This window comes from Rana temporaria, chromosome 9 (genome assembly GCF_905171775.1).
Source record: "Rana temporaria chromosome 9, aRanTem1.1, whole genome shotgun sequence".
Taxonomy (NCBI): Eukaryota; Metazoa; Chordata; class Amphibia; order Anura; family Ranidae; genus Rana; species Rana temporaria.
The window spans coordinates 15154301-15169901 of record NC_053497.1 but is presented as its reverse complement, the minus strand read 5'-3'; the positions used below and the strand labels follow the sequence as shown (position 1 = coordinate 15169901).

Below are 15601 nucleotides of genomic sequence, written 5' to 3'. Positions count from 1 at the left end.
CTGGGGGAGGTGACCGATGCTGTATACCTATGTACAAGGAACACACCATCGGTCTCCTCTCCCTGACAGGACGTGGATCTCTGTGTTTACACACAAAGATCCACGTCCTTGGCTCTGTGACTGCCGATCGCGGTTACCCAGCGGACATCGCGGCCCCCAGGTACACGAGTGACGCGGCGGGCACGCGCACGCCCCCCAGCGGCAGGAAGCCAGAGGCCGCATATTGACAGCCTCCCCGCATTGTAGAGCCACCTTGTGGCCATCAATTGTCGATGTCCGGATGGGAAGTGGTTAATACTAAAGTGATATATTTAATTTTGTATAACATTCTATCTCACCTCACAAAGCTTTAACACAGAGGTAAGGGTTTTTTTTTTTTTTTTTCATGTAATTTTCACATGTCATTGAACTGAGTTGAAAATAACTGTCACTTTTTTTGGAGATTTAGGGCCAGATTCACAGAAGAGATACGATGGAGTATCTCCTGATACACCATCGTATCTCTGATTTTTACTGGTCCTATCTATGCACCTGATTCATAGAATCAGATACGCATAGATAGGGCTGAGATCCGACAGTGTCACACTGTGTGACACTGTCGGATCTTTTTTTTGATTTAAAAATGGCGCCGGGGGCGTTCCCGCTGATTTACACTGAATAATATGTAAATCAGCGAGATACGCGAAATTCACGAACGTACGCGGACCCGACGCTGTGTTCTTACGTCGTTTCCGTAGCGCGGTACCCGTCGTATACTTACCCCTGCTAAAAGCAGGGGTAAGTATTGTTAAGTATGGCCGTCGTTCCCGCGTCGATTTTGAAATTTCCTACGTCGTTTGCGTACGCCGATTCACGAACACGCGCGTCGCAAGTCCCGCTCACATCGCAACCACTGACGTCCTATTGACGTCAGTGGGAGCAATGCACGCCGGGAAATTCCCCGGACGACGCATGCGTATTTAAATCGGCGCGGGAACGCGCCTGATTTAAATATGACACTCCCCTAGCCGCGGAATTTGAATTCCGCTGGGGGAGTTAGGATCCGCCGTCGCAAGTTTGGAGGTAAGTGTGTTGTGAATTTGACACTTTCCTCACAAACTTGCGAGGGCGGATCTTAAAACACATAGGTTACACGGATCTAAAGATCCGCTAACCTTTGTGAATCTGGCCCTTAGGATCCTGTTGTTTCAGCTTTGTGAACAGAGCCCATCACATGAATCTTTAGAATAGGTTTTGCCTGTCCTGTTGTGTTCCTGTTTTTTTTTTTTTTTTTTACTTTATTATAAGTACTACAAAATGCTGACCCCCCTACTGTATGTATATGTATTTGATTTAGGATTTTCTCCGCAATATTCCTGACAGTATTCTATCCTCAGACATGTATGGGCTTTGGATGGAAGTCACAGAAATGGAGGAACCGGAAAACAGTATAAAAGTCATAAAAAGGTCAGTTATTTAACGGATTAGGTCTCGCTGATGAATTAGAACACAATGGCCCAGATTCACAAAGACTTACGACGGCGTATCTCTGCGGCTGATTCATAGAATCAGTTACGCATAGATTTGGCCAAGATACGAGCGGCGTAAGTCTCCTACGCCGTCGTATCTTGGGGTGCAATAATTACGCTGGCCGCTAGGTGGCGCTTCCTTGATTTCCGCGTCAAATATGTAAATGAGCAAGATACGCCGATTCACGAACGTACGTACGCACGTCGCAATTAGTTACGCCGTTTACGTAAGACATACGCCGGCGTAAAGATAAAGCATGTCTCTAGGTGGCGCAGCCCATGCAAAGTATGGACGTCGGAACAAGCGTATCTTTTTACGTCGTTTGCGTAAGTCGTACGCGAATCGGGCTGTGCGTAAGTTACATTCACGTCACAGGCATTGAGCCGACGTATCTTTGGGCGTAAATACGACGTGATACTGAGCATGCGCGCGAATGCGCCGTTCGTTCGGCCATGCATCTACATGGGGTCAAGCCTCATTTAAATACAACGCGCCCCCTACCAGCCTACTTTGAATTAGGCGCGCTTACGCCGGCCCATTTACGCTACGCCGCCGTAACTTAGGACGCAAGTGCTTTGTGAATATAGCACTTGCCTCTCTAAGTTGCGGCGGCGTAGAGTAAATACGATACGCTACGCCAGCGCAACGTAGAGCGGCCGTATGTGAATCTAGGCCAATGTGATCTATACTGTAACTTGGTAGGTGACGCATCTTGACTGATCCATTGTTTAATCCCCAGCCTGTTGGACCAGCTCCCTGAAGCCAACTTCAGCTTGCTGCAACATTTGTTTGCTGTGCTGAATCACATTGGGAAGAACTGGGAAGAAAACCAAATGACCGCTTCGAATCTTGCTCTCTGCATAGCTCCCAATATGTTATGGCTGCCTACCGGAGGGGACCCCGAGGAAGAGAGCAAGTCCACCAAAAAGGTAAAGTCACCGCCGGGTCACATGCAGTTAATGTGTCAATTAGAAGTTTCATCCGTAAGTAGTGCACCCCATGTAGAAGCCAAACATGAAATGGGATCCCCCACCCTGCACAGCCAGGCACACCGAATCTCCACAGTCCCCCAGTGTCAGAAAACAGTTCGGCACTTTTTTGTATTTTATTGGGGGCGATAAAATTTGGATAGGGATTGGGGAGTTTATGAGATGCCCACTTGACTTCAAACAACTTGAGGGACAACTCTTCCTGTATATAGTCTCTATATGCACTCCACTTCCACCTCCAGCCAGGGCCGATCCTAGGCAGGGTGCACGGGGTGCTCTGCACCCAGGCACCGCAGAGGTGGGGGCGCCAAAGTTCCAAAGTGCTTCCCTCCCTCCTCCTTGTCTGTGTCCAGAGGCGGAGCGCATGTAGCGGGTGCTGCAGTTTCCCATAACGCTTGCCCTCTCCGCTGGCAACTGACAAGAGCGCATACCTCCCACTGTCCCTGGATTCCGGGCTGGGTACCACTGCGGAGCCTAGTACTGGAACACGTTCCGGTACTAGACTCCACTATTTAATTCTGTCCGGTGCGCATGGAGCAGTCTCCTGTCTGTCCCATCCCCTCTGCGTGTGTCGGCTCTTCTCCCATAGGCGGTGTAATGAGAGGCTTCTGTGTTGGCCGGAGCTGCTGCCAATCATCCTGTGCACTCCCAGAAATGCTCTACGAGTGCCACCCTCCAAGTAACCAAAGATGCCACGTATGCCCCGCCCCCCTGTAATGTGCTTCTGCTCCCAGTGCGCCCGAGCTACAGGGATCTATTGGACAAGTACTGATCTATGGGGACACCTGCTGTGGGGGGCTCTGATGGGGGACACCTGCTGGGGAGGCTTTGATGGGAGACACCTGCTGTGGGGGGGCTCTGATGGGGGACACCTGCTGGGGGGGGCTCTGATGGGAGACACCTGCTGGGGAGGCTTTGATGGGGGACACCTGCTGGGGGGCTCTGATAGGGGACACCTGCTGGGGGGGCTCTGATGGGAGACACCTGCTGGGGGGCTCTGATAGGGGACACCTGCTGGGGGGGGCTCTGATGGGAAACACCTGCTGGGGAGGCTTTGATGGGAGACACCTGCTGGGGGGGCTCTGATGGGAGACACCTGCTGTGGAGGCTTTGATGGGGGACACCTGCTGGGGGGGCTCTGATGGGAGACACCTGCTGGGGGGGCTCTGATGGGGGACACTAATGAAGACTTTTTAGGGGAGCATCTCTGTGTTTGAGTCGTAGCCATAGAAACATTTGTAAAGGGGAGGAGTTGGTAAGATGACCACGCCCATGTGGGGGCGCCAGAAATATTTTTGCACCCAGGCGCCTCTGATCCTAGGAGCTGTCCTGCCTCCAGCACTTCCTTGCAGAACTTCAGCTGGCACACCGATAGTTAATGCGACTCAGAGCACTCAGTCAGACTTTTAGCAATGGCCCTTTACAGGCAGGAACCTGAGGCCCCTTTAGGTGTGTAGTAGAGCTGCACGATTCTGGCTAAAATGAGAATCGCTATATTTTTTTTTTGCTTAGAAGATAGATCACGGTTCTCACGGCGTAACATTATCTTTCACATTAAAGCAGAGCTCCACCCTCCACCTTCACTCCCGCTCATCGGAACCCTCCACCCCCTCCGGTGTCACATTTGACACCTTTCAGGGGGAGGAGTATTTGCACCCACTTCTGGCCACACAGACTGCGGGCAGGACGTCAGATCCCCCCCCCCCCCCGTTGTGTTCTGGGAAACACTCGGCTCCCAGAACACAGCGCGAGCCAGTCAACATGCGCCATAGGGAACCAGGCAGTGAAGCCGGAGCGCTTCACTTCCTGGTTCCCTCACTGGTGGTGGGGGTCAGAAGAGTGACGAGCGATCGCTCGTCCTCTGCTGCGTCCTCGGCTGCGATCGGCGCTGGACTCCAGGACAGGTAAGTGTCCTAATATTAAAAGTCAGCAGCTGCAGTATTTGTAGATGCTGGCTTTTAATATTTTTTTTTCAGGGGGACATCCGCTTTAAACAAAAAAATTGGGCTAACGTTACTGTTTTGTTTTTTTATTCATTGAAGTGTATTTTTTACCCCCAAAAATTGCATTTGAAAGACCGCTGCGCAAATACAGTGTGACATAAAATATTGCAACAATCGCTATTTTGTCCCTAGGTTGTCTTCTAAAAATATATATATAATGTTTGGGGGTTCTAAGTAATTTTCTAGCAAAAAAATCTGATTTTAACTTTGTAAGAAACAAGTGTCAGAAAAAGGTTTAGTGCTAGTTCACACCAGACCAGGGGTGGACTGACCATTCGGGCACTCGAGCACTGCCTGAGGGCCCCATGCCACTAGGGGGCCCCATCAGGGTTGCCAGCCTCAGTAAAACCAGGGACAGTATGTACAAATCTGTGTTTTAAAAAAAATCCCAAGATAATAGCTGTGTGTGTATATTGTGTGTCTGTGTGTATACTGTGTTGCCCCATAATAATCTATTGCCCGGGGGCCCCATAATCTCCTATTGCCCAGGGGCCCCATAATCTCCTATTGCCCGGGGGCCCCATAATCTCCTTTTGCCCGGGGGGCCCCATAATCTCCTATTGCCTGGGGGCCCCCATAATCTCCTATTGCCCTGGGGGCCCCATAATCTCCTATTGCCCGGGGGGCCCCATAATCTCCTATTGCCCGGGGGGGCCCCATAATCTCCTATTGCCCGGGGGGCCCCATGAGTTGTCAGTTACAACTTCCAGGAAATCTCAGGGGCTGATCATTTCATGCTGTGTTGACTTTTTAAGTGTAAATCAAGAAAATTACTTTGTTATAGGTATTGTCAGTGTTTCCATATCATGTTTATACTGTTCGTTGTGTTAGTTTTCAATAGGAGTTCTGTCCTTTCTCAGGCTGCCAGTAAAAAATGTGTTCCGCCAGTAAATTTTCTATGTGTTGTCAGTAAAAAATGCTGCGGGTGGTTGGCAACCCTGTCCCAGACTGACACTCTCTCTCCTCAGTCCTCCCAGAATGAACACTCAAGAGTCACATGACCACGCAATTGTCATTCAAAGTGTGACAGTGCTGAAAGCTGAAAATTGGCCTGGGCAGGAAGGGGGTAAAAGTGTCCAGTAGGCATGTGGTTAAACCTACAACCTGATACCGTGTTTCCCCTGAAAGTAAGCCCTTTCCCCAAAAATAAGACCTATCTGGATTACCAGGGTGGGCTGCGATATACGCCCTACCCCGAAAATAAGCCCTAGTAAATCTCATTAAAAACCCTTTGTAAATATTGGCCAGTGTCTCCGTTTGCTGCTGTATTTAAAAGAAACATGTTTACACCCACCGCTGACCCGCCGGAGGTCCTCTTCTTTCCTCCTGGCTGATGTCTTCTGCCCCTTCCTCTTCTGCGCACGGGGCGGGCTGACGTCAGCCGGGATCTCGGCAATTCTCTTTCCTCCGCTCCTCCCAACAGATGTCGTCGGCCCCTTTCTCTTCAGTGCACTGACGTCAGCGGCGATCTTGGCTCTTATTTTTCCTCCTCTCCTCCCGCTGACGTTTGCGCCCCCTCCCTCTTTAGTGCACGGAGCGGGCTGACGTCACCACAATCTCGGCTATTCTCTTTCCTCATCTCCTCAGAGATCTCAGAGAAGAGGGAGCTTATAAAAGGTGTTAACCACTTGCTTACTGGGCACATATACCCCCCTCCTACCCAGGCAAAATTTCAGCTTCCGGCACTGCGTCACTTTAACTGACAATTGCGCGGTCGTGCGACGTGGCTCCCAAACAAAATTGACGTCCTTTTTTTCCCACAAACAAAGCTTTCTTTTGGTGATATTTGATCACCTCTGCGGTTTTTATTTTTGCGCTATAAACAAAAATAGAGCAACAATTTTGAAAAAAAATCAATATTTTTTACTTGTTGCTATAATAAATATCCCCCAAAAATATATAAAAAAACTAAATTTTTCCCTCAGTTTAGGCCGGTACGTATTCTTCTACCTATTTTTGGTGAAAAAAAATCGCAATAAGCGTTTATCGTTTGGTTTGTGCAAAATTTATAGCGTTTACAAAATAGGGGATAGTTTTATTGCATTTTTATAATTTTTTTTTTAACTGCTAATGGCGGCGATCAGCGTTTTTTTCGTGACTGCGACATTATGGCGGACAAATCTGACAATTTTGACACATTTTTGGGAGCATTGTTGTTTTCACAGCAAAAAATGCATTAAAAATGCATTGTTTACTGTGAAAATGACAATTGCAGTTTGGGAGTTAAAGCGGGGGTTCACCCTAAAAAATGTTTTTCTTTATCTACCATCCAAACGAGCATACAGTATGCCTTTTTTTTTTCCCGCTGTACTTACGGTTTAATCCGTAACTCTTGTTTCAGACTCCGGCGGGGAAATGGGCGTTCCTATGAAGAGGGGTACATGATTGACGGCCGGCTATGGCGCGTCACAGGTTCCCGAAAAAAGCCGAAATAGGACGCGGACATATACGGCGTCAGCACAGTCAGCTCCTAGTCTGTGCGCAGGCGCCGTATAGCGCTGTGAAGAGCCGAGTCCTACTCCGGCTATTTTCGGAATGTGTGACGCGCCATAGCCGGCCGTCAATCATGTTCCCCTCTTCATAGGAACGCCTTTCTCCGCGGGAGTCTGAAACGAAAGTTACTAGTATGCTTGTTTGGATGGTACATAGTTGTGTTTTTGGGTGAACCTCCGCTTTAACCACAAGGGGGCGCTGAAGGGGTTAAGTGTGACCTCATCTGTGTTTCTAACTGTAGGGGTGGTGTGGCTGTAGGTCTGACGTCATTGATTGTGTTTCCCTATAAAAGGGAACACACGATCAATGACGGCGCCACAGTGAAGAACGGGGAAGCTGTGTTTACACACACCTCTCCCCGTTCTTCAGCTCCGGGGACCGATCGCGGGACTCCAGCGGCGATCGGATCCGCGAGTCCCATGGCCGTGGTCACGGAGCTTCAGACCGGGTCCGCGACCCACGGCTGGGCATTTAACAATCACGTACAGGTACGTGATTGTGCCCAGCCGTGCCATTCTGCCGACGTATTTCGGCGTTAGGCGGTCCTTAAGTGGTTAAAGGAACAGGAGTTATGATGATATTCCAGAAGAAGATGACATGACTATTTGAATAAATGTTGTTTAATGTACATACCATAAATAAATAAGCCCTACCCTGAAAATAAGCCCTAGTGTGTTTTTTGTGACCAAAATTAATATAAGACCCGGTCTTATTTTCGAGGAAACACGGTAGTATTGTGCAGGTGGGAGCAACACATGCTCATTTTCTAGGCTGGCTTCACATTTTGCATTTTGTTTTTCCATGCACTGTGCTAAGGCAGCCTATTAAAATAAACAGCAACACACCAAAATGTCTGAAGAAAAAGTACATTCTCCATTTTTGGTAACAAATAGTTGGGAGTAGGGTCCCCCAAGTAGTTCTTTTGTATATTTGCTGTTGTACATTACAAACATCCTAAGTATAAAAATAATTCAGTACCAGGGAGTCCGTTCGCACCAAGAGAAGGTCTCCTGGCTGGTGTCCACTTTCATATTACGGTGTATTTTTGGCACAACTTGATGCTTTGTTCCCTTTTTCAAGGATATCCTTAATATCCAGACATTCAGACTTAAGGATATACAATTTATTTATCAAGGTAATTCTGCAAAGAGGATAAAAATAACTTACGACTGGAAAATATGTCTAGATATCTACCCTCTGTCAGGATTTTATTGCTGTCTGTGCCCTTGCTGGGGAGTGACCTGCACAGTGGCGACTGGTGCTCAATATTTGGGGGGGTGGCAAACAAACCTGCTCCTCTCACTCAGCCGTCACCCCCCTGCGGGAGACGACGGGAAGGCAGCAATCAGAAGGGAAGGCGGCGATCAGTCTGGCCTTACCCTAGGAGGCTGCTTTGGCTCCCGGCCGAATGGGAAGTGGGTCCTAAGTGGTCTCCCTGGCCAATCGGGTCTCAGGACCCGCTTCCTAATTGGCCAGGAGAAAAAGCAGTAAGACATTAGCAAATATACATTTTTTAATGTCACACAACTGGGTGGGCTCAGGGCGCAGTGCTTTGCGCCCCGAGCCCACCCCTTTTTTAAGCCAATTAGAGCCTTAGGTTCTAATCATGTGCTTCAAAGAAAACAAAACCTATTGAAATCCATGCGTCCGGCGCCCTGCATGTAGTTTAGGGAGCGGCTAATGGGAGCGGCTGCCACTGGACTTGCATTCTCTGTTTTATCTTGGTGACTATTCGCATCCATTTTCATCCCATAGGGGAGATTTATTCTCACTTCTTATTGCATGTTTAGGACAGGAAGTATAGGGAAATCTCCCCAACCGGATACAGGTGGCATTAAATAAGCAAACAGTTTTTTGTTGTTATCTCTTTACTACTGTTTGCAAAACTAAAATAAATTTGCTATACACGTACTTAAACTGGGTAAGAGCCCCAGGTCCAAAGCCACCCCCCCTTTGACTAGGGTGCACCCTCAAGGGCCACCGACAGCCTCCTCAGCACTACACTTTCCACTGACTGCCCCGCCTATTTATGGGGTGGTCTGCCCCCTGCCAGCGCCTTGCTGGAAATTGGCTGAGGTCCTCATAAATATTCCAAGCAGCTTCTCCTAACCTCCACCCGCTATGTCTAGAACATTCTTCGATGTTTCTGAAAACAGGGGGAGGCACCACAGAACCTGCTAGGATGAGTCGCCCAGCCCTGAGTCACTAAACCCTGACCCAGATTCATACCTCAGGCTTTGCCCTGAGCTAAACTAATATTTAGCTACACTAGCAACAAACCTATCTACATCTAGCACACTAAAGGATGCTACACATGTATCAATAATGTATTATTCTGGCAACAAAAATATCACACTGCTCAACATTGGTCTTTTTGTGCAGGTGGCTCAGCTGGTGCAATTTCTTATAGAGAATTACTCGCTCATCTTCGAACAAGATGCTTCCTTTCTGTTCAGCAAACACAGACAGCAAGATTCAGGAAGTACTAATGACTTGGCAGGTAAGTTGATTCTCAACATATCAGAGATGTTGCATCTTATATTCATATATATGAAAACTGAAAGGAAAATGGCGTGGATTTGTTTTCTACAAATAAGGAGTTTCCAGTCTTATAAGTAGAAAATAAACTAGGCAATGAACATTCAGCTATTAATATATTCATACAAGTAGTACGTTTAAAACAAGACCTCACTGACCTCTGTAGCTGCAGACACTATGGAACAATTCATCCTCAAATTTTTACAAGAGATCTAATAAAGTCTTTAAAGCCCTGTCAGTTTGAATCAGCTTAGTACAATTCTGGGTGCATGAAAACAAACAGCATTCTAAGTCAATGAGTAGAAAGGCCTGTCCTCAGCATGCATGCTGCAGAGTGGGGCCCTTGCCCCCAGTAGGGAAGCAGTGATCAGTCTGCAGAGGTCTGATACTCCTCCTGCTGAGTCATGAACTTTGCTGATTGCACAGCTATAGTTCTGACTCAGTAGGGGAGCATGTCTTGACCCCTGCAAAGAGACCACTGCTTGCCCAGAGAGGGAAAACATCCAACATTACTCTACCCAGGCTGGTGGTGCTTTGAAGTCTTGAAGGTTCTTCACATCATCCCCTTACTTGCACTACAGTTCTATCTGCTGTCGGACCCAGTATAAGCATAGGGGCTGGAGGATGGAACCATGGCACAAGGTGTTTGAAGTAGTTTTGATTCTGTCAAAGGACTTGGATCTACACGAGAGCAAAGTTTGGAGGAAACGTGGGAGATACAGTTAAAGGAGTTGTAAAGGAAAACATTTTTTTTTTTTGCCAGGCTCAGTAAAACCAGGGACAGTATCTAAAAATCTGTTTTTTTTTTACATCTGTCTCTGATATGTCCAAAACCGACATGCTTTTGATGTGAAAATCCCGAGATTTTAGCTGCCCCGCCTCTGTACTGCCTCCTGGCTTGGTGGCCATCTGTAAGCCCGGGGGCCTATAATCTTCTATTGCCCGGGGGCCCCATGAGTTGTCAGTCCGCCCCTGTTCACACTAATGTATCATGAGTAGTAGATATAGTAATTTTGAGACCAGGAAGTTATTTTAAGTCTTCATCTGTATTGAAAAGGCTGAGAAAGGCTGGGTTAGGGGATGGAACCACAACATGTGGTGTGAGAAGCAGATGGGAAGATTCTACCAAAGGCCTTACTTCTGCAAGAGAGCAAAGTTTGAAGGAAAAACTTTTTACCCAAGAGGAACTCCTAAAATAACTTTAAGGGCCAGATTCACGTAGAATCGCGGCGGCGTAACTTATCCTAGATAAGTTACACCGCCGCAATTTTTCCTCGCAAGTGCCTGATTCACCAAGCACTTGCAATGAAAACTACGCCCGCGGCCTCCGGCGTAAGGCGGGCCAATTTAAATGGGCGTGTGCCATTTAAATTAGGCGCGTGCCCGCGCCGGACCTACCGCGCATGCTCTGTTTCCGAACTCCAGCCGTGCTTTGCGTGCCGTGACTTCATTTTTTTGAACGGCGAAAAACCGTCGTGGATCCGCCGTAACTCCTAATTTGCATACCCGACGCTGGTTTACGACGCAAACTCCCCCCAGCGGCGGCCGCGGTACTGCATCCTAAGATCCGACAGTGTAAAACAATTACACATGTCGGATCTTAGGGATATCTATGCGTAACTGATTCTATGAATCAGCCGCATAGGGCCAGATTCACAGCAGAGATACGACGTCGTATCTCTCAGAGTATCTATGCGACTGATTCATAGAATCAGTTACGCATAGATAGCCCTAAGATCCGACGGGTGTAATTGTTTTACACTGTCGGATCTTAGGATGCAATACCGCGGCCGCCGCTGGGGGGAGTTTGCGTCGTAAACCAGCGTCGGGTATGCAAATTAGCAGTTACGGCGATCCACAAAGGTTTTTCTCGTCGTTACGTCGTCGCAAGTTTTAGATTCCCGTCGCAAAGATAGGGCTGCTATTAACATGGTGTAAAATTACTCCACCATGTTAAAGTATGCCCGTCTTTCCCGCGTCGCTTTTGAATTTTTTTGTTTTCCCGACGTAAGTACGTTACGCACGTCGCGATTCTCAACATGTCGGCGCGTCGTAATTTCGCGCAAAGCACGTCGGGAAACTTGCGACCGGAGCATGCACAGTACGTCCGGCACGGGAGCGCGCCTAATTTAAATGGTACCCGCCCCATTTAAATTGGGCCGCCTTGCGCCGGACGTGTTTACGATACACCGCCGCAAATTTCCAGGTAAGTGCTTTGTGGATCGGGCACTTAGACTGAAAACTTGCGGCGGTGTAACGTAAACGGGTTAAGTTACGCTGCGCCGCAGGTACGTGAATCTGGCCCTTACTTCTTAGGAACCCTTATTATGACCAGTTCATTTGGGTATTAATGGCAAAATTACCTGTTACATTGGTGGCAAATGGGAAGAATGTCCCCTTATAGTGGCTGTCTAAATGCCACCCTTACAGACAGCTAAAAAGATAATTGGTATAGTGCTGCTGGATTGGCCAAGAGGCATTGGTCCTGGAACAGGGGGGGTCAATCAGGCAACACTCAGAGAACACATAGCAACCTCTACAGCAGGTGTTTCCAAAGTGTTTAAACAAATGGTCAGTTTACTGTGTTTCAGACTTTAGGGAGGCCAGACCCTGGCCAGTGGGAGTAGAAAATGTTCTGGCATCAGTGGGAGTAAACAATGTCCCATATTTTATATTAGGGGAATTATTAGTGCCCCCCTCATTGGTGTCAGTGGGAGGAATAGTTCCCCATCATTGGTGTCAGTGGGAGGAATAGTACCCCATCATTGGTGTCAGTGGGAAGAATAGTACCCATCATTGGTGTCAGTGGAAAGAATAGTACCCATCATTGGTGTCAGTGGGAAGAATAGTACCCATCATTGGTGTCAGTGGGAAGAATAGTGCCCATCATTGGTGTCAGTGGGAGGAATAGTGCCCCATTATTGGTGTCAGTGAAAAGAATGGTGGACCTTTGTTCGTGTCAATGCAGAAATGATTGCCCCATTGTTGGTGTCAGTTGGAGGAAAAGTACCCCTAGGACCAGAGAAAGGCAAGCAAAGTGCCGCATTTGGCCCCCGGTCTGCAGTTTGGAGACCACTGCTCTACAGGAACTATAGGAATCCTTGGGACCTTAGTTGAGAATGTCTGTGCTAGAGTCAGTGGGAGTAGAAAATGTTCTGGCATCAGTGGGAGTAAACAATGTCCCATATTTCATATTAGGGGAATTATTAGTGCCCCCTCATTGGGGTCAGTGAGAGAAACAGCGCATAATCATTGTTGTTAGTGGGAGGAATAGTACCCCATCATTGGTGTCAGTGGGAGGAATAGTACACCATCATTGGTGTCAGTGGGAGGAATAGTACCCCATCATTGGTGTCAGTGGGAGGAATAGTACCCCATCATTGGTGTCAGTGGGAGGAATAGTACCCCATCATTGGTGTCAGTGGGAGGAATAGTACACCATCATTGGTGTCAGTGGGAGGAATAGTGCCCCATTGTTGGTTGGTGTCAATGCAGAAATTATTGCCCCATTGTTGCTGTCTGTTGGAGGAATAGTACCCCTAGGGCCAAAGAAAGGCAAGCAAAGGGCCGCATTTGGCCCCCGGTCTGCAGTTGGGAGACCACTGCTCTACGGGACCTCCAGGAATCCTTGGAACCCTAGTTGAGAATGTCTGTGCTAGAGTCTAGTGGAAAAAGTGAATATAAGAAAGTGAAAATAAATATTTGAATTCACTCAAAGAGCAATCCCGACATCTAGTATAACTCTGACATAACTTATTTTAACAGATATACACATGATCCGACGGCAAGATTCCTCCGATGAGCTTGAATTTGCAGCTTCAGACTTGGACAAGTCGGAGTCAAACCTGCTAAAAGATGAAGATGGATTGTTTGATGAGTCTTTGCTGCTACAGGAAAGGGAGGACTGGGACCTTTTTAGTGAAATATCTGCCTGCTACCTGAGCAAAACGAAGATGGACATCTTGAACTGCATGGATTCAGCATGCTGCCTTAGTCCTGCTCGGGACAGATGTTCTTCAGAACCAAGCGTATGTCAAAGTTCTAGGCTTACAGTCCAGGGTCATGAACCAGTAGCTCGCCAGTCCAGTTGTGATGCCACCATTATACACAGTCATCTGGATTATATAAATCAGATGAAGCAGTTACAGCTAGAAAGTCAGAACCTTCTACATGGAGATCTGGCTCCTAGTACGAAAAACACAACATATGGTTTTTGGAAGTCAACCCAAACAAAACCCAACACCAAGGAGAAAAGTTCTCAAATGATAAACCCTTCCAATAGGTCAAGTTTTTCAAGCCTTTCTTCAACAACCACCTCTCCTTCTGCTTCTTCCCTAAGTTCTCTAGACAGCGCCTTCTCTTGCTCAGAGTCACCAGTGTTCAATTCGAGCGATGTTACCTCCTTACCATTTATGTTTGGAACATCAGCTAGACTAAACACAATATCCCCAGAAATTACCAGAAAGAAACTAAGAGAGTGGCACATACCTCTATCTACGCTCTTTGGGGGCAACTCTTGTGACCTAGACTCATGGGAGATGCAATGGGAATCCAAGAAGAAAAATAATGTTAAAGAAACTGAGAGAGGAAGCGGTGTGGTTCCAGGCCAAGGTAGCATTCATAAAGAATGCTTGGACAAGGAATCCAACCAACCTTTCAGTTCCACTGGCAAAGAGGGTGTCACATTTTTACAGACGCCAAAATTCAAATTTAGCCACGTCAAAACCGAATCACTTTCCGAAAATGGGACTTGTGTTCATAAGGAGATCTCGGTGAAGCAAATTGAGATTAAAAAAGGAGAGTCCTCCAAAGACAAGAGGTCCCAAGAAGCCACAATGGCTTTCTATGCCTCTCCTAACATCATGTCCATAACTAACCTTAATGACCAAAATCTGAATGAGGATTCTTGCAGTCAGGGTGATCAAGTTACAAAGCTCAAAATACCTCAGACTGTCTTCTATGGCCAAAACACCCCGTTGGTATTGCATTCCGTTTCCAGAAAGCAACACCCGGAAGTAGAAAAACCCCAATGGCAAACACAGCTCACACATGTAGTCAGAAGAAGCTCTGCAAATGATATAGTAACTAAAAATGGGAATTTATCTTCGGCCTTTACAGACAAAGAAGTCACGAGCAAACAAGAACATGAAGAATCTCAATCTATCAAAGAAACCCAACTTCCCAAAAGTCCCACCAAGTCCATCACAACTTTCAGTCAGACAATTCGTATCATCTTACCATCCTCTGTGAAGAACACAGTGCGGGAATATTTTAAGCACGGTGACCCTAAATCTCCCGCCTCTCATGATATCCGTGTCACAAATAATGTGGTTCAGGAGAGAAATGAAAACTCACGGGGTACAGAGGACCACCCAGGGACATAGGAGCAGGAACGTTTGTTTGGACTTTGGAGTCTTTTGTATAAAGCGAGTGTCAAAAATGTAGTAAATATATTGTATAGGATGCAAGATAATGCAAGAGAAGAACATATTGTAAAATGTTTTCTATGTGAAGAGTTTGGTTGTATAAAGCTCCAGTTCATGTAAAGGGTTTTTTGTAAACTTCAAGAATTTTAATGGTTTTGTAAGTTAATTTTAAATGACTTTGTTTTTATGCCTGTGAAGGTTCTCATTTATCCAAGTCATGCTATGATGCTCTGTCTAGTAGGTGTTAGTCACATTCAACTGGACCTGTTCTGGAAATTTGAAGACCTTTCACCACTCATCCAAGTTTCGTCCTCAGTACTGATGAGTGTCGGGAACATACCCCTGTATTTAAAGCCACGCTGTTAATTGAACTACCAAATCACTATGGAATATGTAAAAGCAGATGTTGATTATCCAAGATCAGGATGGGAGGTGTAAGGGCACCATACTGATTGGATTATGGAACTAGGACATGATGGTGCCCATCATCAATCAGTATGGTGCCATGAATTCTAGGTGTTAATTCAAGTACCATAATCAAATGACCATGGAATGTGTCAAGGCAGATGTTAATCGTCCAAGAACAGGGTGGGAGGTGTAAGGGCACCATACTGATTGCATTATGGAACTAGGACATGATGGT

The 15601-nt window shown here is 47.0% G+C and overlaps 1 protein-coding gene across 2 annotated transcripts in view; it reads left to right on the top strand.

The window, feature by feature from the left end:
- LOC120913124 (rho GTPase-activating protein 20-like) overlaps positions 1–15145 on the top strand; it is a 105580-nt gene extending 90435 nt beyond the window's left edge. For both annotated transcript variants that reach the window (XM_040322843.1, XM_040322844.1), the window contains exons 12-15: positions 1337–1446; positions 2249–2438; positions 9377–9494; positions 13298–15145. In XM_040322843.1, coding sequence (XP_040178777.1) covers positions 1337–1446; positions 2249–2438; positions 9377–9494; positions 13298–14916 — 2037 coding nt within the window. In that variant the 3' untranslated portion in view covers positions 14917–15145. The remainder of the gene's footprint in view (positions 1–1336; positions 1447–2248; positions 2439–9376; positions 9495–13297) is intronic.
- The last annotated feature ends 456 nt before the right edge of the window (positions 15146–15601 follow it).